The 21,933-nt window shown below is 54.1% G+C and overlaps 2 protein-coding genes across 2 annotated transcripts in view; one reads left to right on the top strand and one right to left on the bottom strand.

The window, feature by feature from the left end:
* The first annotated feature begins 327 nt into the window (after positions 1-327).
* Positions 328-2,770, top strand: FZD9 (frizzled class receptor 9). The gene has a single exon (XM_035140000.2). The coding sequence runs from the start codon at positions 480-482 to the stop codon at positions 2,286-2,288; it is 1,809 nt and encodes a 602-aa protein (XP_034995891.1). The 5' UTR covers positions 328-479; the 3' UTR covers positions 2,289-2,770.
* Positions 2,771-9,842: 7,072 nt separating this feature from the next.
* BAZ1B (bromodomain adjacent to zinc finger domain 1B) overlaps positions 9,843-21,933 on the bottom strand; it is a 33,815-nt gene continuing 21,724 nt past the window's right edge. The window contains exons 15-19 of the mRNA XM_035139154.2: positions 21,610-21,757; positions 21,103-21,224; positions 14,443-14,597; positions 12,952-13,055; positions 9,843-11,710 (exon numbers count right to left, since the gene is read on the bottom strand). Of these exons, the coding sequence (XP_034995045.1) occupies positions 11,341-11,710; positions 12,952-13,055; positions 14,443-14,597; positions 21,103-21,224; positions 21,610-21,757 (899 nt within the window). The 3' untranslated portion in view covers positions 9,843-11,340. The remainder of the gene's footprint in view (positions 11,711-12,951; positions 13,056-14,442; positions 14,598-21,102; positions 21,225-21,609; positions 21,758-21,933) is intronic.

Here is a 21,933-nt window from a genome sequence, read left to right as displayed (position 1 = left end):
ACACTCTGCGTCGACCTGGCCATGTCTTCGCTCTGCCACTCACACGATGCCGCTTCACATGTAAGGCTCCCGCTCCAATGACTCTCCCCACCCTTGGCAGCAGCAGAAAGGAAGAAATAACATAGGCTGGCAGGGGCAGGGCAGAGTGCAAGCCGGCTTGAAGAAGCCGACAGCGCCTCTGAGCCCGCGCAGAGCGCCGGCCCGGCAGGGCTTGCTGGGAGGCGCGCTGCAACTTGGCTGCCCGAGCCACTGCCGCCTCCCGCTCCTCCTCCTGCGCTCCGCCCCGCCCCGCGCGGGGTGTGTCCCGCCGGCGCCGGGCCCGCCTCCCGAGGGTGTAGCGGCGCTGCTGGCGCGGCGGAGGCGCCCACGAGCGGAGCGCCGGCCGTGTGGGCACACGGGGAGCTGGTGACGCGCCATGCGGTGGCGGTGATCGGGAGCGGCGGCCGGCTCCGTGGTGGTGGTCGTCGCCGCCGCGAGGCATGGCCGGGCTGCTGCTGCCGCTGCGAGTCCTGCTGGCGATGTTGGTGGCGGCGTCCCCGGGCGCCCGGGCGCTGGAGCTGCTGGGCGGCGCGGGCGTCGGGGCGTACGACGCGTCGGAGCGGCTGGGCGGCGGTCGCGGCTCGGGGCGCTGCCAGGCCATCGAGATCCCGATGTGTCAGGGGATCGGCTACAACCTGACGCGCATGCCGAACCTGCTGGGGCACGAGCACCAGGGCGAGGCGGCGCTCAAGCTGCACGAGTTCGCGCCGCTGGTGGCTTACGGCTGCCACGGCCACCTGCTCTTCTTCCTGTGCTCGCTCTACGCGCCCATGTGCACCGACCAGGTGTCCAGCAGCATCCCGGCCTGCCGGCCCATGTGCGAGCAGGCGCGCCAGCGCTGCGCGCCTATCATGGCGCACTTCCACTTCGGCTGGCCCGAGGCGCTCGACTGCGACCGCCTGCCCACCAAGCACGACCCGCACGCCTTGTGCATGGAGGCGCCCGAGAACGCCACTGCCGAGCCCCAGCGCGGAGCTGGCATGCTCCCGGTGGCCCCTCGCCCGGCCCGGCCCGCCGTCGAGGGGAGGCCCCCTCCGGCAGGCAGCCCGCCCGGCTCGGCTCCGGGAGGCCCGTGCGCCAACGGCGACAAGTTCCAGTTCGTGGCCAAGAGCGCGTCGTGCGCCCCGCGCTGCTCACCGGGAGTGGACGTGTACTGGGCGCGTCGCGACAAGGACTTCGCCTTCATCTGGATGGCCGTGTGGGCCACGCTCTGCTTCGCCTCCACCGCCTTCACAGTGCTGACTTTCCTGCTGGAGCCCCAGCGCTTCCAGTACCCGGAGCGGCCCATCATCTTCCTCTCCATGTGCTACAACGTCTACTCGGTGGCCTTCCTCATCCGCTCGGTGGCCGGTGCAGAGGCCATTGCGTGCGACCGTGAGGACGGGCAGCTCTACGTCATCCAGGAGGGCCTGGAGAGCACTGGCTGCACCCTGGTCTTCCTCCTGCTCTATTACTTCGGCATGGCCTCATCCCTCTGGTGGGTGGTGCTCACCTTGACCTGGTTCCTGGCGGCGGGGAAGAAGTGGGGCCATGAGGCCATCGAGGCGCACAGCAGCTACTTCCACCTGGCCGCCTGGGGGGTCCCCGCCATGAAGACCATCGTCATCCTCACCATGCGCAAGGTGGCTGGCGATGAGCTGACGGGCCTCTGCTATGTGGCCAGCCTGGATGTGGCTGCCCTAACAGGCTTTGTCCTCATCCCGCTGTCTTGCTACCTGGTAGTGGGCACCTCCTTCATCCTGACAGGCTTCGTCGCCCTCTTCCACATCCGCAAGATCATGAAGACGGGAGGCACCAACACGGAGAAGCTGGAGAAGCTGATGGTCAAGATCGGGGTCTTCTCCATCCTCTATACCGTCCCGGCCACCTGTGTCATCGTCTGCTACTTCTACGAGCGCCTCAACGTGGAGTATTGGACTCTCCGGGCCTTGGAACACGGGTGCCTGCCTTTCCCCGGGCGTCGCAGCCTAGACTGTGCCCTGGAGGCCTCCGTGCCCACTGTGGCCATCTTCATGCTCAAGATCTTCATGTCCCTGGTGGTGGGCATCACCAGTGGGGTCTGGGTGTGGAGCTCCAAGACCCTGCAGACCTGGCAGAACCTCTGCAACCGGAAACTGGGGGTCAGGACTAGAGGGAAGCCCTGCAGCGGGGTGACTTGTACGGGCACCCACTGCCACTACAAGGTGCCTGCTGTGGTGCTGCACATGACCAAGACGGACCCTTACCTGGACAACCCTACGCACGTCTGAGGCAGGTTGGGGCCTCCAGGAAACAGCCATGCACATAGTTTGTAGCAGGTCAAGGAGCAAGGAGCTCCCGAGAATGTCTTGGTGGGGGGAGATGATGGGAGGCAGAAGGAGTGGCTGTCTGTGGCCATCTAGGGAGGGCAGGGGAGCATCTTTGTTACGCTGTGGGTCTGAAAAGAGCAGCTAATGGAAGCCCCCCCCTTCCCTCCCTCCAACCCACCCACCCCAATCATATATATATCTACGCTTCCCAGCCTTGCGGGATGGACACCTCCGTTGCCAAAACCCAGCCAACTATTTCAGTGTTTCGTTTCGGAGGCGAGATGGGAGAGAGCATTTGTCCAAGTTTATTTAATTCTGTAATTTATTTTAGATTTTTTTTTATAAAGAAATCCATTAGCTGAAAGAAATGGAAAAAGCGGGAGTGGGGGGGGGAGAGAGAGAAAGAAAGAAAGAATCCCCAATAAAACCTGGCTGTGTTATTTCAACTGAGGTCGATGCTGTTTGCAGGAATTCAGGAGGCTTTGGGAACAGCTGTTCCAAACGCAGCATGGAGGGGAGGTGGGGGATGAAGAGAGTTTTTTTGGGGGGGGGAGCCTGGATGTCTGCAAGAAGGAGAGCAGCGGGGTAAATCCTCTCACAGCTGGCCTCAGCTTTAGGCCTTGCCACCAGTGTGGGGAGATGGCTAGTCTGCCTTGGGGAGGCCTCCCTGTCCCCCCCCCCCCAGCACCACCGCCTGCCCAGTTGGGGAGCTTGTACAAGTTGTTTCGAGCAGCCAAGGCCAAGGACGGGAGGCTGTCAAAATATTTTTAGCCTGGCTGGAGAGTGACAAAACTGAGCTGGCTGTGCCAAGGCTGTGCGAGTCATCATCCAGCAGCAGCAGCACCCCCCCTTTCTCTCCCTCGGAGTCCCCAGCGGCTGCCCATGCTGTGACCTTCAGCCTCCTCTGCCGCTGAGATCCAGGAAGGGGGTGGCTGCCAGGGGCTTGGGGAGAGGCGACTGCCTCCAGTGCCCTTTGGGGTCCGGCCAACCGACAAGCCGGCCTCCAGAGAAGCTGTGTTGCATTGGCCCAGGACATTTCAGAGGTTTTGGGCTTGGTGAAATGTCTCAAAGGCTCCAGGGAAACTAGGAGAGTGTGGGTCGCCAGCCCCCACCTCCATATAGTGCCGGGTTGTGGTTGTAGTGGCGAAGCAGTGGCTTCCCACACACCCGGCTGCCACACCATTGCAGATGGGTTTGGCCCCTTCTTGCTGAAACGCCACCCAAAGCCCCCTTTCCCCTTCCACTCCCCCAGGCCCCCATCCCTGCCTCTCACTACAGCAGGAGGGCAGGGAGCTCCCACTCCCCCTTCCCCAGGGAGGCTCTGGCCAGTAGCCAAGAAGAAGCCAGCTGCTGAGCGAGCCAGGGGGCCTTGTGGGGTGGGGGTTGCAGCGATCATTTGGCAGCAGCCAGTGGGGCTGGGGTGGAGGGCAGCCTTTGAGCAAAGGCCCCTTGCTCTGCCTGGCTGCCTGGGTCAGCTGCTCAGCTCCCAGTGCTGGTTTTGGCGCCCTCCAGCCCCGCCTGGAGCCAGGCCTTCCTGCAGATGAATAATCCTTTCCACCCTGGCTCCCCTCCCATCCAGGTGACTGGCCTTGGCGCCTCCAGCTCACTAGAGTCTTCTCTGGCGCTGCTAAGGGCACCAGCAGGCCTGAGGAAAGGAGAAGCCCGCAAAACCATCTGCCATAATAAATTGGTTAGTCTTTTAAGACACTGTTGTTTTTGAGGCCCTCGCCAATGCTGGGTTCCCCAACTTCCACCTGAGGGGAAGGCTCTAGAAATTGGGGTTCCGGCCCCCTTGAGTGATGAAACTGGGGGGGGGGAATGGGACCTTTGCAGGCTAATTCTGGCTCCAGACTCCTTTGCCCAGGGATGCTTAGCCACCAGCTAGAGGGGTAAAAGAGAGCTGGGCAGCCGTGTGTGTACAGAAACATGTGTTACTACATCAGAACTTTCCAAACTTTTCATGTTGGTGGCACACTTTTAAGACATGCATCATTTTGCAACACAGAAACTTGGTTTTACTAGCAAGCCGGAGGTTAAACTAACTCCATTCCAACCCCAGGAGGAGCATGGGGAGCGTTCACACGACACACTGCAGCCAACCCACTAACGTGTCACGTGCCACACAGTTTGGAAAGCTCTGGTCTGCATGGTTGAGATCTTGTACAAATAGGAGAAATGGGTGCAGGGAGTGATTTTTCCACCCTCTCCCATAGTACTAGATGCCAGGGTTCCCTGTGAAATTGATTGGAAGTCAAACACCCCCCCCCCCCCCCCGCTATGATGGTTACCGGCTTAGTTAGCTTGAAAAAGAGGATAGACGAATTCATGGAAGAGAAGAGGTTTGCTAGTAATAGGCTCCTGCTGGTCTGGGTGTATAAACAGAACCTCCAGATGCAGAGGCAGTCTACCAGGGTATTGCCTGTTGCACCAGGGGAGGCACCAGCAGAGGAAAGTTGTTGTTCTCATGTCCTGCTTGTAAGCCTCTGACTGGCCTAGATGAACCTGGGCCTGATCTGGCAGCTGAAACCACTTTGATGCAGGTACTGGATCATGCCAAGCCCTCCAGTCTTATTAGCACAGTCGCATCACCAGTCTGGTGATGCGAGGAGGGCTAGTTGGTATCCTTCAGGCGCCCAATTTGGCCCAGGGGCTACCTGTTGCTGACCCCTTTCCATGGTGGGCACTGAATGAACCAGGTGCCTGAGCTTCTTGCCTGTGGAAGATGGTCGCAAGCTAACAGCTTTCCCATCTGTTTGGGAGCGTATCCTGGAGTAAAGTGCAAGGTGGAGTTGGTTGAGGCAGTCTCCTGGGAAAAGGAGCTACTCAGAGCAGACTTCAGCAACCTGGAGCCCTCCAGTTCCTTTTGGGTTACGGCTGCTATCGCCTCTGGGGTCATAATACAGCTGTGCTGCCTGGGGCTGATGGGAACTGTAGTCCAAAACATCTGGAAGGCACCTGGTTGGCGAAACCTGATGTGGAGCCCGGCTGCCAAGAGACGCCAGAAGGGTTTTTGACCCCAGAGAGGAGCTTCCATGCTACCTGTGGCGACTGTTGCTCACACACACCTGCCCTTGCCAGCTGTAGGAAATGCCACTTGGCTAACCAGCTCTCTTCCTGGGTTAGGGGTGCAACACTTGGCAACCTGCCGAGGGACACCCGTCCTTCTGCTCTGGGTAAAAAGGTAAAGGGACCCCTGACCATTAGGTCCAGTCGTGACCGACTCTGGGGTTGCGACGCTCATCTTGCTTTACTGGCCGAGGGAGCCGGCGTACAGCTTCCAGGTTATGTGGCCAGCATGACAAAGCCGCTTCTGGCGAACCAGAGCAGCACACAGAAACACCGTTTACCTTCCCGCTGGAGCGGTACCTATTTATCTACTTGCACTTTGACGTGCATTTGAACTGCTAGGTTGGCAGGAGCTGGGACCAAGCAACAGGAGCTCACCCCGAACCGCCGACCTTCTGATCGGCAAGCCTTAGGCTCAGTGGTCTAACCCACAGCGCCACCTACATCCTGCTCTGGGTAGGAAAGAGCAAAGTGCTGCCAGGAAGGAAGGTCCACTGGGGGGCGGTTCCAGTGACACCTGCAGAGAGTGGCCTTCCTGGGCAGCACCAGGAAGGGCACCCAGGTGGTGGCAGCTGCAAGCGAGCATGTGACTCCTTGCTAAGCCAGTGACGAGAGCTTTTAATGGTGTCAACCTGGAGATGGGCTTCCAACAGGGGTGTTCCGCCCCACAATGCATGTGCACAGATGCTCTGGATGTGTGTTGCATCCTCAGTTGTCATGCCTTGCCCAAGGCACGCACTGTGACAGCAAAAACAGACTTCCCTCTTCCCTCAAGTGGTCCCAGATGTGGTGGCAACAGCGGGGTGGGGTGGGGGGAGTTCCGTTGGATTTCTTGCCACCCAAGGGAGCCATAAGCACTTGACTCTGCCTTGTGCTCCTCAACCTCTGAATAATAATAATAATATTTATTATTTATACCCATCCATCTGGACTATGAATCCCATCTGAGACTTTGGAGTGTTGTACTAGTTTAATTTCACGGCCGAGGAGACTTGCCTTAGTGTTCCAAAGTTAGTAAATTAACAAGCTGACCCTTTGTCTGTTTACACTGACTGTCAGCAGCTCTCCAGGGTGGTGGGGAGCAGGGCTTGATTTCTTTAATAAATTTTAAAAGTGGCACCAGAGGGCAAAGGCTTCACAGGGACTGTGTCATCCCTTCAGTAAGAGGATGCAAGGCAGAGGCAATTAGAAGGCGCTCTAGACAACTTTCTTCATTGCACAATGTTTGTTTTTTTTAGATCAACTTCTCTAGCCGGTGGGTGACAAAGTAGCGGGAAATTATGTCAAGTGGGTTCTAGGGCACACATGGTGAATCCAAGCTTGGGCACAACTTTCCTAGAGAGAGGACCTCTGCTTGAAATATGAGACTTATCAGACCAGGGGTTCCCAAAGTGTGGTCTGCAGACCACCAGTGGGCCGTGGTGTGTCTATGGGTGTGTGGTTTGAAGACAGGAGAGGGCCCTTCCAGTGTGCTGAATATTCATTTGGCTTTTCAGTTGTATTTTTATTATTTGTTCTATTGCATTTTGAATTTTGCTGCAACAGGCAGAAAAATAAGTGGTCTAGCAAGACCCTTAGCAATTTCCAAGTGGTCGGGGGCATTTGGCCACCACTGATCTAGATAGATGGCTAGACAAGGGCTGAGCTGAAACAAGAGGGGCTTCTCAAACATCCTTAATCTCCGTGAAAAATTCTTTCCCACGCCGGTTTTTTTGGGGTGTATGTGTTGCAAAATAGGGTGAGATTCCAGAGACAGAGCATACAGTCAGCGTTGCACTCTGATTTTGCTATACAGGCCACCGTGTGGCCAATGCTAGGTGGCACAGGTCTTGTGTTGCATTTGATCCTTTTGATCGTCTCAGAAATAAGCTCCTGCTTAGAAATAAAATGTCAAAGCTACAAATTCAGGGAGTGGGGAGCAAGCAGTGTGCAGTGCAGCACGTGAAAAAGGGAGGTAGGAGGTGCTGCAGGGAACCTTTTCACTCTGCATACCCCTCACCCAACACTTTTGCTGCTGCAAGCAAAGCAGAGGAAGAAAGGAACACACTTGTGCATGTATATGACCAGTTATACAAATTGGGGCTTCTTTAGCTGGAGAAATGTAGACTTGGAAGCAAAAGTTCAAAGACTGGTGGGGAAGCCTACCTCTAAATTGTGGAGGGCTCACTTGCCGGATCCCTCAGCCTGCAGCACAAAGCCCCTTTTGGCTCAGACCAGATGGGGCAATTCCTATCCTCCGTGCCCCAGCCACCCATGCAAGCAATACAGTTGCTGGGATTTTGAAGCAGTTTATTCTTGAAAAACCCAACAGGTGCTTGTTTCTCATAATCAGCCAGTTCCTAGGGCCCTTCTGTATGTAAAGCACTTCCTGTAAACACCTCTGTGCTGTAGGCCACAACTTTCCCCATTTAGCAGAAACGAAGTTATAGATGTCTATGGGAGAGGCAGGAACTGAACCCAAGCCCCTCAGGAGCCAGATCTCGCAACTTGACCGCAGTGCCTTGATCCCATAGACTCCAAGCAATCAGAGGAGTTTTCCCAGAGGGGGTCTGGCTTCCCTAGACTAAAACCACTAAGTTCCTTCTAGCCCAGAAAACACAGAAACATCACATCACTTTAATGCTTTAATGGGCATGCCAAGATATTTATTCAAACACCTGGGACAGTTTTGAAGATTAGATTAACCCAAAAGCAAGGTGGCTCGTGTGAAGAAGCCAAGCTGCGAACAAGAGGGGCAGCTACCTTCTCTGGGCCCATGAGGGAGTGATGCTAATTGGTAATGAGCAAGAAATTAATTGAATAAATCTTTTTTTTAAAAAAAATGATTGTGGTCTGGCAGATTTGTTTAAATATCACGTTTAGCATTTGAAGATGTAACATTTCCAGTTTAAAAGAGCTTCCCGTATTAACAGGCAGCTGGTGATATAAGCGGAGCGTTGTTTTCAGGTTGGCTGTGAGATGGTTTGAGGCTGAGGCCAGGCAATCCAATCAGTATAATGGGAGGTCAGATCTTGGGCATCAGCTCCTGTGCTCAGGCATGGCACAAGCCAAGCCTTGCAACTTACAAAGCACCCCGTTATGAGTTGAGGGTCAGATGCTCAAGCTGTACAGCTGATACATCTCAACCCTACAAGGCTACTGATCTCTAGAGTTTACACTGAAGACATTTAAGCAAAACGCCAAGAACCAGGTCCCTCATTTCATACCAAGTAATCCTGACAGAGAAGGGAGGATGGGTGGCGCTGTGGTCTAAAAACCACTGAGCCTAAGGCTTGCTGATCGGAAGGTCGGCGGTTCAAATCCCAGCGAAAGCACGTCAAAATGCAAGTAGATAGATACTGCTCCTGCGGGAAGGTAAACAGCATTTCCATGTGCTGCTCTGGTTTTGCCAGAAGTGGCTTAGTCATGCTGGCCACATGACCGGGAAGCTGTCTACGGACAAACGCTGGATCCCTTGAATGGCCTATTTGTGCTTTGGCAGCCACAAGCACAAGCTCTCTTTCCGCCCACCTCCCTCTGTGACCCCTGAAAGCAGCTGGATATCGAAGCCTGGAGAGAAGATGGTTTGCGTGTAGAGACTGCTTCCACTAGAGATGCTACCTAGAAATGGGGCTAGCACCAAGTAGCTTCTCTCTTAAACACACACACCCTGCTAGCATGAGAGGCTCCACCAATGCTGCTCACCCCACCCATCAAGCTTAATTCTTCATCAGAGTGGGACACTAACTTCCCTTGGGGCTCTCCTGGGTGGTGGGTCCTGGGCTGCACTAGCAATTCCTGGAAGTGGTGCTTCTGGAAGACCTGGTGGTCTCTGCCCTGCGATAAGACAAGGTGATGAAGGGATGGGTGGGAGGCACAGCTCCTTTCTGCCTTAAGCTTCTGAATCAACCTATTTGGGGACTCAGCTGTTAATTTTGTGCTTTTGTATGCAAACTTACAGTAGCCCAGCCAAAGGCAGCTCCTTGATGCAGCAGGCAGCCCTGTGGCGCAGGGACCAGCGAGCAAATTGGATGGCTATCTGCTAGGGATTATTTAGTTGTGATTGCTGCCTTAACTAGGTGACCCTTCCAATGCCACATGTCTATGCTTTGCCATTGAGAGCCCCTCTCCAAGCTTCTGGTTTGAGAAAGCTGGGTTTGCACAAAAGACCTTCATTGCAGCTAGAAGAGAGGCAGCTAATCAGGGCCCTACCATGACTCACAGCCCTCCTCATTCCTGACCGCTGGGTGAGGCTGGGAGTTGGGAACACAACAGGTTCCCCATCCCCAAGGCAGAACATTTCCTTAGAACCATCCCAGCCAAGGAAGAGAAGGGAGGCAGAGGCCACAGGCTTCATCAAGTAAAGATATGCTGGAGTAAAGACACCACCCTACTCTCACCAGCCAGGCTCCAAATTTCATTTCGCTTAGTTTCTCAGACCCTAGAAAGACCAGTAAATACAGGCAGGAAGAAAAACAAGCCTTGCTTTTAATATTTCCAATTTATTACAAGTACAGCCCTTAGCAGAATTCCCCCCTCCCCCAACAAACAACCTTTTCTTTAAAAAAATGTAGTCCAAAAATGTTTCATCGTGTAGAGGTTGGAAAGGGATGGGGTTGGTAGGACTTGATAAAAACAAAAAACTAAAGGGCAGAAAGTGGGAAGGTTGCAAGTGATGCCAGAGGTGTGTCTGTCAGTGCTAGAGCCCAGGCTGGAGTCCTCAGCACCACACTCTCCCATGCCTCAGGAAAAGCAAAAGGTGGCCAGGGAGGGCCCATTTCTAGGAGAGCGAGTATTCCTTGTTTGCAATCCCACAGCCTTGAATTCAAAGGTTGTGGGGAAATAAATGCTGCTCGAAATGGATGAAGGTCAAAACAGAAGACTGTGTGGGGAGCATCTTTGTGAGGTGGCCAAGGCAGAAAAGAGCTGCCTCTCCACCTGGGTGATTATTGTGCAAAGGAGACCCTCCTTTGACCCAATCCGGATTCCAACATCAGGAAAGGGGAGACGAACGAGGCAGGCTGGATGGGGTATGGCTAGGAAAAGAGGGAAGAGCGAAGCTATGAAGTGTACAACCCCAATGGGTTCCCTGGGCCAACTCCCAGCTACTTTATCTAAGAAAAAACAAGTGGTTTATAGAGGGGGCCAGGAGGAAGGAATATAAAGCAAACACATCCTCATATAAACTGTACAGTACATGTCAGAGCAAAGACAACTGTATCTTACAAGGCGTTTTGTACAAGGTCACTGCTGGAAACAAGAATCTTAACTAGAGAAAAAAAATGAAGGTTAAAAGTCAAAGAACCAGCGTTCCTCCTGCCAAACTCTGCAGGATTTACCACACTCTGTTCCTGGGGCAGGGGAGAACGGAGGGTGGGGAGAGCAACTTTCCCTCTGCTGCATCCAAAATAAGGAGGCTGGAGAGAGACAAGCACCCCCAAAGCTGGTCTGCACAGAGATGCTGGTGAAAAAAAGGGGGAGTCACTCTGGAAAAGTAAGTGCTTGCCCGCCCTCCAAGGTGGCGGCTTCTTCTGCTCAAGGGGGCTGGTCAAGAAAGACAATCGGTCAGCCTATGGGGTTGGGCATCCGAAGTGGAGCGTGGCAGCCTGGACCTGTCCCTGGCTGCCAGGACTGCAGAAGAGAAGGTGGTGACCATTCTGGTTCAGGAGACCCTCGTCCCATCCCCTGCTGTGCCCAGGCTAGAGGGGACTCCCTCCACTTATCCCCCTGGCCCTCCGGCCTCCTAAAAACCTGCAAGAATTGCCTGTGCTGCTGCTGAGGAATTACTGAGCCATCTTTCCCAGTCGAGGGCTGATCAAATGCTTTCAGGAAGTTGCTGAGAGTTAAGCTGGAGCGAGCTGAGGGAAAGCCAGGTGACCCCCCGCCGCCCCCCAGCTCCCTTCGCTGCAGGCTGCACAAAGCCGGCTCCAACCGCATCCCGTCCGGAACGTGGAGGGAGGGCGGCCCTTCATTTCTTCCTCTTCCGCCCCCTCGAGTACTCCAGTGCCTCGGGGTCGCTGTCCCCATCTGCCTCCTCAAGTCCCTGGCTGGGTGGGGCCAGAGGCCGCTTGCGTTTCCTTCGCGAGTACATGTGGCCAGGGAGGTGTTTGTGCATCATGTCAATCAAGCACTGTTCCGTCTTCTCCAGGCAAGAGAGGACATGGCTGCCATTCTGGTTGTACTGCTCAGCGTTGGCGAAAACCTGCTTGATGTCAGAAAGGAAATCCTGCACCGAGCGGTAGCTGCCGCACGAGCACTTGCTTTGCATGGTCTGGAAGTCCATGGGGCTGCTGATCACCTCAAAGTAATCCTCCGCCTCCTCAGTGGTCACCGGCTCCCTGCCAAGGAAGGCCATGGGGTTAGTGGGCAGCTAGGGCAGCACTTGCATCAGCCCAGAGGCTGCCTTGGCCTGACCCTCGCCTGCCACTCCTCCCTGTTTCTACTGTCCAAGTGGTCAGAGACTAACACTCCCTGAAAAAGTCCCCATCAAGGCACAAGAGGCACAGAAAGCAACCCTCTCTCTCTCCCCCCCCCCCAAGACCATGAGCCTAATTCTTTTGAAAAAGCCAAGAATCTCCATGCACCTGTGAGGCACTGAAAAGACACTGCACAGAATGCTGGTTATTTGTAGCTCCTGACCGGGGGGGGGGGCTGGATTACAAAGGAACTCCCCTTGGATCACCAGTTATTCTGTTTGACATGATACCCACTCTGTGATGACTTATTGTTTCTACCCAATTTGCGCAGGTAGTATCTTCCAGTGTTTCAGTACACACCCAGTGTGGAGTGTGGAAAAAGTGAATTCCATTTTGGGGATCATCAGGAAAGGAACTGAAAATACAATTGGCCGTATCACAAGGCCACTGTACAAGCTGAGGGTTGCAACTGCACTTTTAATATTGTGGACCGTTCTGGTTGCCTCACCCCAGTTTGGTTGCTGGTTTTTGGACCTTTGCCTGCCTTACCTGTAGGGCATGTAAAGGTCCAAAAACCAGCAACCAAACTGGTAAAGAGGATGCAGCAATTCCCCTATGAAAAAAGGCTCCAGTGTTTGGAGCTTTTTGGTTTAGAAAGGCTGGAGACCGGGCTGAGGTATATCAAATTATGTACAGTGTGAAGAGTTTTTCTCCCACTCATGCAATACTGGAGCTCAGCGGGGCCATCCACAGAGCTGAATGCTTGGAGATTTGGGACAGACAAAAGAAAGGACTTCACACAGCACATTGCTGAAGCAGCGCAACTTATCACTGTCACAAAATACAGCAATAGCCACCAACTGGGGCAGCTTTAAGAGAGAACTAGGCAAGTTTGTGGAGGAAGGCTGTCAATTGTTCCCAGCCACAAGGGCTAGGTACTAACTCCAGTGTTGGACACTAACCCGGAAGATGCCATTTCACTGAGCGTCAGACAACCCTGCCCTTCTGAATGGAAGGAATAGATGGCAGGAGGGCCCTTCCAGAGTGACTCCAAGTGAAACAGCCGGAACACAGATTCAAGGGGGAAGAGCTGGAGCCTGGCAGGGTGTGGGGTAGGTTCTGTGCGGGGCTCAGCGAGGGGCCCTTCCCTCCCGGGGCCTCACCTGAAAGGCCAGCTGAAGCGATACTTGACAAGCTTGTTGAGGATTTCTTCGCACTTCTGCAGCTCCAGGTTCTGCCGGCGAGATATCTTCTTTGTTGGGTACATCTGGGAGAAGACAGGAGGTGGTGAGAGAGCTCCCCTGAGGCTGACCAGAATAAACCTCCTCCCTCCCCATCCAGCCCAGCACACACCCCTGGAAGCCAAGGGAGCCAGCAGATGCTGTAGGGCACACGCCAAGCGACCCCGACTGAGAAGAGCAGGTGCGCCTGTGGGGAGGAGCAGCTCGGCAAAGCCTCCCAAGGGAGAGCAGGTGGGCAGGGACAGTCAAGATCATGGTACAAAGCGAGCGACACTCAGGACTTCCAAGGCCCACCAGCAATAAAGCCCCAAACAAACGGGGTGGCTGCCAGAGCTTTGATGGGGCAGCCAAGGAACGTGTCCCCCACCCCTACAAGCCGCCAGCTTGAATTTCAGGAGCCCTGCCCAAAAGAGAGCCAGCCGGATCGCTTTCCAGGCAGCCCCACTCCTCCCCAGGGGGCAGCAGGCGTCTTCAAAGAGCTTCAAAAGCAGCCAAGGGATCAGTGAGGAGGGAAACCGTGACCCGCCCAGCAGCACACAGCCTGCAGCAGGAGGGGACGCAGCAGGCTGTGGAAGGAACCCAGTGGCCAGCTTTGGGATGCCAAAGAGCAGCTGAGTGCCCTGCTGTGCTGGAGGGAGGAAAGCAAGGTCCAAGGTCAGCCCTCCACACACAACAAGGGACTGGAGGGGCAGCAGGGCCAGCCAAAGAGAAGAGGAAGCAGCTGGCAGTGAAAGGAAAGCCTGGCCCTTGGAGAACCAGCGGATGAACTGTCCTAGGTGGAGAGTGTTGCTCCTTCGAGATCTCAGGTTGGGAGGAGGCAAAGAGAGCAGCACGACCCACATGAGCCCATAAGCTGCACTCTGCAACACGCTCCCTGGAAGTGGCCACTAACGGATGCAGAGACAATCCACAAAAGCTGGCAGGCAGTAGCAGCCACTCAAGACACTACCAAGGAGGGTGGGGTGGGAGGGAGAGAATGAAGGCCTACAATCTTCTTTGAAATGTCAAGTGAAACGCAAGCTGGTTGAATTATGCTCAGGGACAGGCAACCTGGGCAACAAATGTCCTCCTTAGGGAGACATCTGAAGGGATGCAAGTGCTTTGCATTGCAGGAATGCCAACAACCCACCATGCTCCCCGTTCCCCCGCCTCTCGCCAGAGACACACGACTGCTCCTGCAGCAGTGGCGGCTATTTCAGAGCCTTTAACAAGCTTCCTGCTCATCAGGAGAAGGGAGACACACGCGCACACAGCCCCCCTGGAGGGATGCCTGGCATACTTGCACCGCCCAGCCTGAGTCTGCTGAGCCAGAGACCTCTCTGGACAATACTGAGGGAGGAGCCTTTCGGCAAGGGGAGATGCACAGAAGCACCTGTCACCTGGCTGGGGTGTGTGTGTGTGTGTGGCTCTTACCAGCTCATCCATGTCTGCTTCGCTGACAGGTGCCGGTCGCTGCCGGGAACTGCGGGTGCTGTGCAGGGCCCTCTTCTTCCCTTGGTGCCGGCTCCGCCTTGGAGGGTCTGCAGCTGGGCCTCCTTGCTTCCCCTTGGCTGCTTTCCTGGGCCTCACTGTAAGACAAAGAGGGCAGTCAATGAGTTAGTCATTGGGGGGGGGGTGGAGAGCCCAAGTGGCAGCAAGGAAACAGGGTGTCTTATCCCCTGCCCCCACATTACTCATGATGGACTCCAAACTCCTCGCTAACCCACCTGCAGCTCTTCCTTGATACCCAGACAAGAGGCAAATCGCACTAGGAGTGCCAAGTGACCATCTGTAGCAGAGAGGCAACTGCAGATTTGAAAGGAGGGATTTCCACCAGCAAGGAGTCCTATCCTGAAGTTAGTCCTGTGCTAAACTTCAGGGATGCGGGTGGCGCTGTGGGTTAAACCACAAAGCCTAGGGATTGGTGATCAGAAGGTCAGCGGTTCGAAACCCTGCTAGTCTGAGGACTATCGTTGTCTGAGGACTATCCCTGCCTCCAGGTCTGGTCCTGACCGGACGGATATTGGAATAGGCAAGGGATACCCACATGACCTGAAGGTGCTGCTGTGCAATGCCAGGTCAATGATGAATAAGACCACCGCCATTCACGACCTGATTGTGGATGGAGGATTTGACCTGGCATGTGTGACAGAGACCTGGTTGGAAGAAGCCGATGGGCCCGTTCTTGGCGCTGCTTGCCCACCAGGTTTCTCTTATGCACAGCAACCCAGGCCATCTGGGCGGGGAGGGGGGGTTGCAGTGATTTTTAGGAAGTCATTAGTTTGCACCAGGCGTCCTATTGGGAAGACCCAGTTCTCTGAGTGCATGTTCTGGAAGTTGGGCAATAGAGGCAGTACAGGATTCCTTTTGGTGTACCGACCTCCCCGCTGCACCAAGGATTCCCTGCCCGAGCTGCTTCAGGTCGTGTCGGATGTGCTCCTGGAGACACCTAGCTTGGTTGTCTTAGGGGATTTTAACATCCATGCCGACACGACCTTACAAGGAGCCGCTCGGGACTTCGTGGAAAGCATGGCCACCATGGGGCTGTCCCTGAATAAGTCTGGCCCAACTCATAGCCGCGGACATGCCTTGGACTTGGTGTTTACCTCTATGGATGTTGGTGATCTGACATTAAGTAAAAGCGAAACAAAAGAAGTGCCATGGTCAGATCACTTTCTGGTGCAACTGGACTTCTCCGCAACCCTTCCCCTCTGCAGGGAGGTGGGACCAATTCGGATGGTCCGCCCCCGCTACTTAATGGATCCAATTGGCTTCCAAAGAGTGGTAGGGGATGTTTTATCCCATGTCGATGGCCTTTCAGCTGATTCCCTGGTGGCCCGCTGGAATGCGGAGTTAACCAGCGCTATTGACTGTCTGGCTCCGAAGCGCCCTCTCAGATTGCATGGAGCCCGGACAGCCCCGTGGTTTTCCCCGGCGCTGAGGGCAATGAAACAGTCGTTGAGACGGCTAGAGCGCCGGTGGCGGAAAACTCATTTTGAATCAGACCGGACACGGGCTAGAGCTCAACTTCGAGCCTACCAAGTGGCAATGGCGACGGCGAAGAGGACCTTCTTCACCGTCTCCATCGCATCTGCAGAAAACAGCAGCAGGAGACTCTTCCAGGTGGTTCGCAATTTAGCGGAACCACCTGCTCCATCCGGGCCCAGTACGGGCCACATGATCTCCTGCAATGATTTTGCAAAGTTTTTTGCAGATAAAGTCGCTCAGATTCGGGAAGAGGTAGACTCCACCGTGGGAGCAGGGCCGGGGCGGGGGAGTGCTAGAGTCCTGTCTAGTCAAGTTTTGTGGGATCAATTTCAATCTGTTACCTCCGAGGATGTGGACAGGCTGCTTAGACGAATGAAACCAACCACCTGTCTCCTTGATCCTTGCCCATCCTGGCTTATAAAAGCTAGCCAGGAAGGGCTGGGCGATGGGCTTTGCGGGTTGGTAAATGCTTCTCTCCATGAGGGAGCCTTCCCAGACCCGCTGAAAGAGGCGGTTATTAAACCGCTTCTTAAAAAAACATCTTTAGATCCGGCCAATATGGCCAACTATCGCCCAGTCTCAAATCTTCCATTCTTGGGCAAGGTGATTGAGCGAGTGGTTGCGGAACAACTCCAGGCACGCCTGGAAGAAGCGGACCATTTGGATCCCTTCCAGTCAGGATTCAGGCCTCATCATGGGACTGAAACTGCCTTGGTCGCACTGGTCGATGATCTCCGGCGGGCTAGGGACAAAGGTAAGAGCTGTTTCCTTGTTCTGCTGGATCTCTCAGCGGCTTTTGACACCATCGACCATAACATCCTTCTGGACCGTCTAGAGGGCTTGGGAGCTGGGGGCACTGTCATGCAGTGGTTCCGCTCCTTCCTCCTGGGCCGTGTTCAGAAAGTGGTGGTGGGGGATGAGTGTTCAGACCCCTGGGCTCTCACTTGTGGGGTGCCTCAGGGTTCTGTCCTCTCCCCCATGCTTTTTAATATCTATATGCAGCCGCTGGGAGAGATCATCAGGGGGTTTGGGCTGGGTGTCCATCAGTATGCTGATGATACCCAGCTCTACCTCTCTTTTAAATCAGAACCAGTGAAGGCGGTGAAGGTCCTGTGTGAGTGCTTGGAGGCGGTTGGAGGATGGATGGCGGCTAACAGATTGAGATTGAATCCTGACAAGACAGAAGTACTGTTTGTGGGGGACAGGAGGCGGGCGGGTGTGGAGGACTCTCTGGTCCTGAATGGGGTAACTGTGCCCCTGAAAGACCAGGTGCGCAGCCTGGGAGTCATTTTAGACTCACAGCTGTCCATGGAGGCACAGGTCAACTCCGTGTCCAGGGCAGCTGTTTATCAGCTCCATCTGGTACGCAGGCTGAGTCCCTACCTGCCCACTGACTGTCTCTCCAGAGTGGTGCATGCTCTAGTTATCTCTCGCTTGGACTACTGCAATGCGCTCTACGTGGGGCTACCTTTGAAGGTGACCCGGAAACTACAACTAATCCAGAATGCGGCAGCTAGACTGGTGACTGGGAGCGGCCGCCGAGATCACATAACACCGGTCCTAAAAGACCTACATTGGCTCCCAGTACGTTTCCGAGCACAATTCAAAGTGTTGGTGTTGACCTTTAAAGCCCTAAATGGCCTCGGTCCGGTATACCTGAAGGAGCGTCTCCACCCCCATCGTTCTGCCCGGACACTGAGGTCCAGCTCCGAGGGCCTTCTGGCGGTTCCCTCATTACGAGAAGCCAAGTTACAGGGAACCAGGCAGAGGGCCTTCTCGGTAGTGGCACCCACCCTGTGGAATGCCCTCCCACTAGAGGTCAAAGAGAACAATTACCAGACCTTTAGAAGGCATCTCAAGGCAGCCCTGTTTAGGGAAGCTTTTAATGTTTGATGGATTTTTGTATTTTAGAATTTCTGTTTTTTTGGAAGCCGCCCAGAGTGGCTGGGGGAACCCGGCCAGATGGGCGGGGTATAAATAATAAATTATTATTATTATTATTATTATTATTATTATTATTATTATTATGGGGTGAGCTCCCTACCAGATCGAAAGCATGTCAAGTGCAAGTAGATAAATAGGTACCGCTCCAAGCGTGTGCTGCTCTGGTTTGCCAGAAGCGGCTTAGTCATGCTGGCCACATGACCTGGAAGCTGTACGCCAGCTCCCTCAGCCAATAATGCGAGATGAGCGCCCCAACCCCAGAGTCAGTCACGACTGGACCTAATGGTCAGGGGTCCCTGTACCTTTAAACTTCTTGCTCTTTGCCCTCCTTCCTTCCCAGGGTCTTGCCCTGAAGACACACAATGCAGCCACCTTGCTAAAACTGGGAGACCTCATGTAAGGTAGGTGGGACACACCTATGGTCTTAAAGGCAGCTGACAGAGTAGGGAGTGCAGAAGCCCCAACACCAGCTCTCTAGCTCCCTCAGAAAGTCATGTGCATACAGTGCTGCCTCGCTAGACGAATTTAATTCGTTCCACGGGTCTTTTCTTATAACGAAAAATTCGTCTAGCGAATCCCATAGGAATGCATTGAATTTTTTTTTGCCCATAGGAACGCATTAATTGAATTTCAATGCATTCCTATGGGAAACAGCGATTCGCTAGACGAATTTTTCATAAAACGAATTCGTCTAGCGAGGCAACCTCCGCTCGAAAAATCATTTCGTTAAGCGGAAAATTTCGTTAAGCAGGGCATTCGTTAAGCAAGGGACCACTGTACCTGCCAAGTTCCTGCCAGAAAAATAAGGGATCGGCAGAGCAGAAGTAGCGCTGCCGCCATTTTGGAACTGGGCGGAGCATGCTCAGAAGCGACTTTCGATGCTGCTGTGCCCAGTTCCAAAATGGCTACCGCGCCAGAAATCACTTCTGCGCATGTCCAGAGACTCCAGACATGTGTAGAAGGAGCCTCCCCCGGCTGTTAAGTAAACTGGGGGAAAACAAAAAAAAAATCAGTTTTTCCAGCTGGGAATGGCTGGAAAAACGGGGGCTTCCCAGGGAATACGGGAGACTTGGCAGCTATGGTCATGTGCCAGTTTTAGATGTCCCGAGAAAAACATGATTGGTTGCACTAAGCTCCATCCCAGGCACCAGCAAGTGGCTGTCCTGGTGAACTAAGCCACCGGGGCAGGCAGCTTGTGCAGGTGCTGGGTGTGCAGCGATTCCTGCCAGCAGGAACAAGGAGCCAAACAACCACCAGACAGGCCGCTGTTGCCGTCCTGCCCAAGGCACCTGGCTCCTGAGCTGGCTCTCCCTTGCGTCAAGAGCGTAGTCCAAGCTAAATGCCCAGCAGTCCAACATTCCTCAGGAGAGCCTTCAGGATCAACACCGCGCCCAGGATTAAGCGGAACGCTGCCGAAAGGGGAGATATCTCCACAGTGACCTTCCCCTGATTAAACGCCTCGTCAAGCTGGGGCCGGGGCTTAAGGCTTTATTTTTAGTGACAGCGACCCGCTTGGGCCTAGGCAGGAAGGAGGATGGACAAGTTCCGCCAGCAGGCACGCTTACAATGCATGAGGCCACCTCAGCAAAACCTCACCCTGTAGCAGCCTGCTCGCCCGGCAGCTTCCCCCATGTGATTCAGATTGCACAAAGGACATAGATAATGCAGCTCCATTTATTTAAACGGGTCCACTCTACGGAAAGCTTAATTTGGCTACAGCCCTGAGTGGATTTGATGAGAAGGGAGGAGAGACAGAGAAAGACTAAGGGAGAACTGACCCAACAAAAAGGACTTTCCTGCCACTGGGTTACCAGGTGTCATGGAAATTTCCTGAGAGAGAGACCAGATGGCCAGTTGTTTATAATAACCATTCCATTAACATGGTTACCTGAACCCATTCAAGACTTGTGGCCAGTTTATACATGCAACAGAATCAAGGGGCGAGGAGTTCCCCAGACAACAGGTAGTTGTGAGGGGAATTACACGTTTCAGTGGTCTTCTGTGGAAAGAGACTCACTGGACCTACAAAGCCATCAAGAGAAGAGCTCTCTGCTCAGCCCTCTCCCAGGCCCAAGGCTTTCCCACACACCTCAGTTCTCTAATTGGAAGGAACATTCACACACACCACCTACACACACCCCAGCTCCACTAACTGAATGAATAAACTGGCTTCTAGCAAGGCAATGGGCAGGATGTGTGTTAGGAGCTGAATCGTCAGCTACAATGTATTAAGGGACAAGTGCAACACATTCACCGTTGCAGAAGCTCTGAAGTCCAACACATTCTCCATAGGAGCTGTTAGCTCAGAGCCCCTGACACACACAATCACTTGGTTCTGCCTAAGTCAGCTTTCTGACATCTGTGCTAATAGCCAAGCCTTGGTATAGATGGAAATATGGAAACTTCGGACAACACAGCAAGGGGGAATTGCCTGGGGCAGTCCTCTTGCTGCAACACCACTGCGGCAATCCAGGGCATGTGAAATCATCCGCTGCTGGCATTTCAGAAGCCTGTGTGAGCCTGTCATAGTATTTCTGCTCCAGTCAAAGGGCAGGCTTGCACGTCAGTGACATCTCAATTGCTTCTGTACAGTATTACAGTCCGGAAAATCCCCACGCCCAAGAATGTTGGGATGCAGGTTGCAGCCCTGAAACATTTCCACCACCAAAGACTACTCTGATTAAAAACACAATGGTACTTTTCAACATTGCTGATCGTTTCCACCTGCTCCCAGAAATTTCAGCCTTGCTCCCCCTAGCCACTCTGACTGCGCACAGTTTGAATTCAGATCCCTGTCTCCACCTCCACCTCACTGCTCCAAGTGAAGCATTGCTGTGCGAGACAGGCAAGAGGGCCCTGCAATTTCAGGAATGGGACTGAGTGGGAAACCCAGGACAGACCTCCTTCCAGAGCATGGCAAAGTCCTGTTTGGCTAGCAGTCCTGCCTCAAGCAATCCAGCTATTAGCCAGAAAAGACCCCCTCACCAACAAGACTGTTGATGGCTTGGTGGCATTGGCAGGCAGCTCCTTAGCCCAGAATTGCCCGCCGGTCACCCCAGATTTAGGAGGAGGACATTTTGCCCTTCTGTGGCAACACAGGATCCCTTCACTCCCCACTGGCTAAAGGTTTACCCATTTATGGGAGAGAGAAAAAGTACGTACGTTTTAATCCAGCCACCTCATAGTCTTCCTCCTCTTCCTCTTCCCCTTCATCATCGTCTTCTTCATCAGTTTCCTCCTCCCCAGCATCACTCTCCTCTTCCACAGAGTCTTCAGCATAGTTTCTACAGGCAAGGATCAACACACCAGAATCAGGAGTTTGCTTCCTCAAAGGCTGTGGTAGACCAGAGGCCTCAGCAGCCCTGTCCTGCAGTGGGCCACCTTGTTTTCCCTTGCTGTGCCATGTCAACTTGAGGTGGGCTTTGCTTGCCAGCAGCCCAAGCCAAAAGCAGCCTCGGAATCCAATGCTCCTGAACTGGAGAACATGCACATCTTTTGGAATTGCATTCAGCCTTCCCACCTGGGGCTGGCAGGAAAAAAGCCTGGCCTGGATAGATGTGGCCAGCCCATTCATCCCAATTTCCATGAATGGTTTACCATGACCTTAAGACAGGAGCAAAGCCCACACTGAGGCCAGCTGCCATTCCTAACCAGCAAAAGAAACCTCACCTGCCCCGGGAGCTGCGCCTGGCAACAGAAGGCTGGCAAGCCGGGCACTGCCACTCGCCTTCTGGGATCTCATAGAGGGCCGGCCTCAGGCAGAAGAGATGGAAGGCCTTGTTGCACTCGTCACATAAAATGAGCTTGTCATCTTCACCTAGCAAGGAGTAGAAAGATAGAAGGATCAAGGGAGGGAAATGAAGCTCAGGTAGGAGACCACAGTCAGAGTAGGCCCACTGAAATTCCTGGTCTCACACCCATGAAGGGCAAGCAATGGAAATTTCTACTGCCCTGAGGGGATGGCAGGAACCAAATGCTTGTTCTGAAAAGCCC

Source organism: Zootoca vivipara, chromosome 15, assembly GCF_963506605.1.
Source record: "Zootoca vivipara chromosome 15, rZooViv1.1, whole genome shotgun sequence".
Lineage (NCBI taxonomy): Eukaryota > Metazoa > Chordata > Lepidosauria > Squamata > Lacertidae > Zootoca > Zootoca vivipara.
Note: the sequence above shows the minus strand (reverse complement) of the source record. Positions and strands in the feature narration are given on the sequence as shown.

Excerpts from the sequence above, each read along its gene's own strand:
- FZD9 (XM_035140000.2), top strand. The coding sequence starts at position 480 with ATGGCCGGGCTGCTGCTGCCGCTGCGAGTCCTGCTGGCGATGTTGGTG.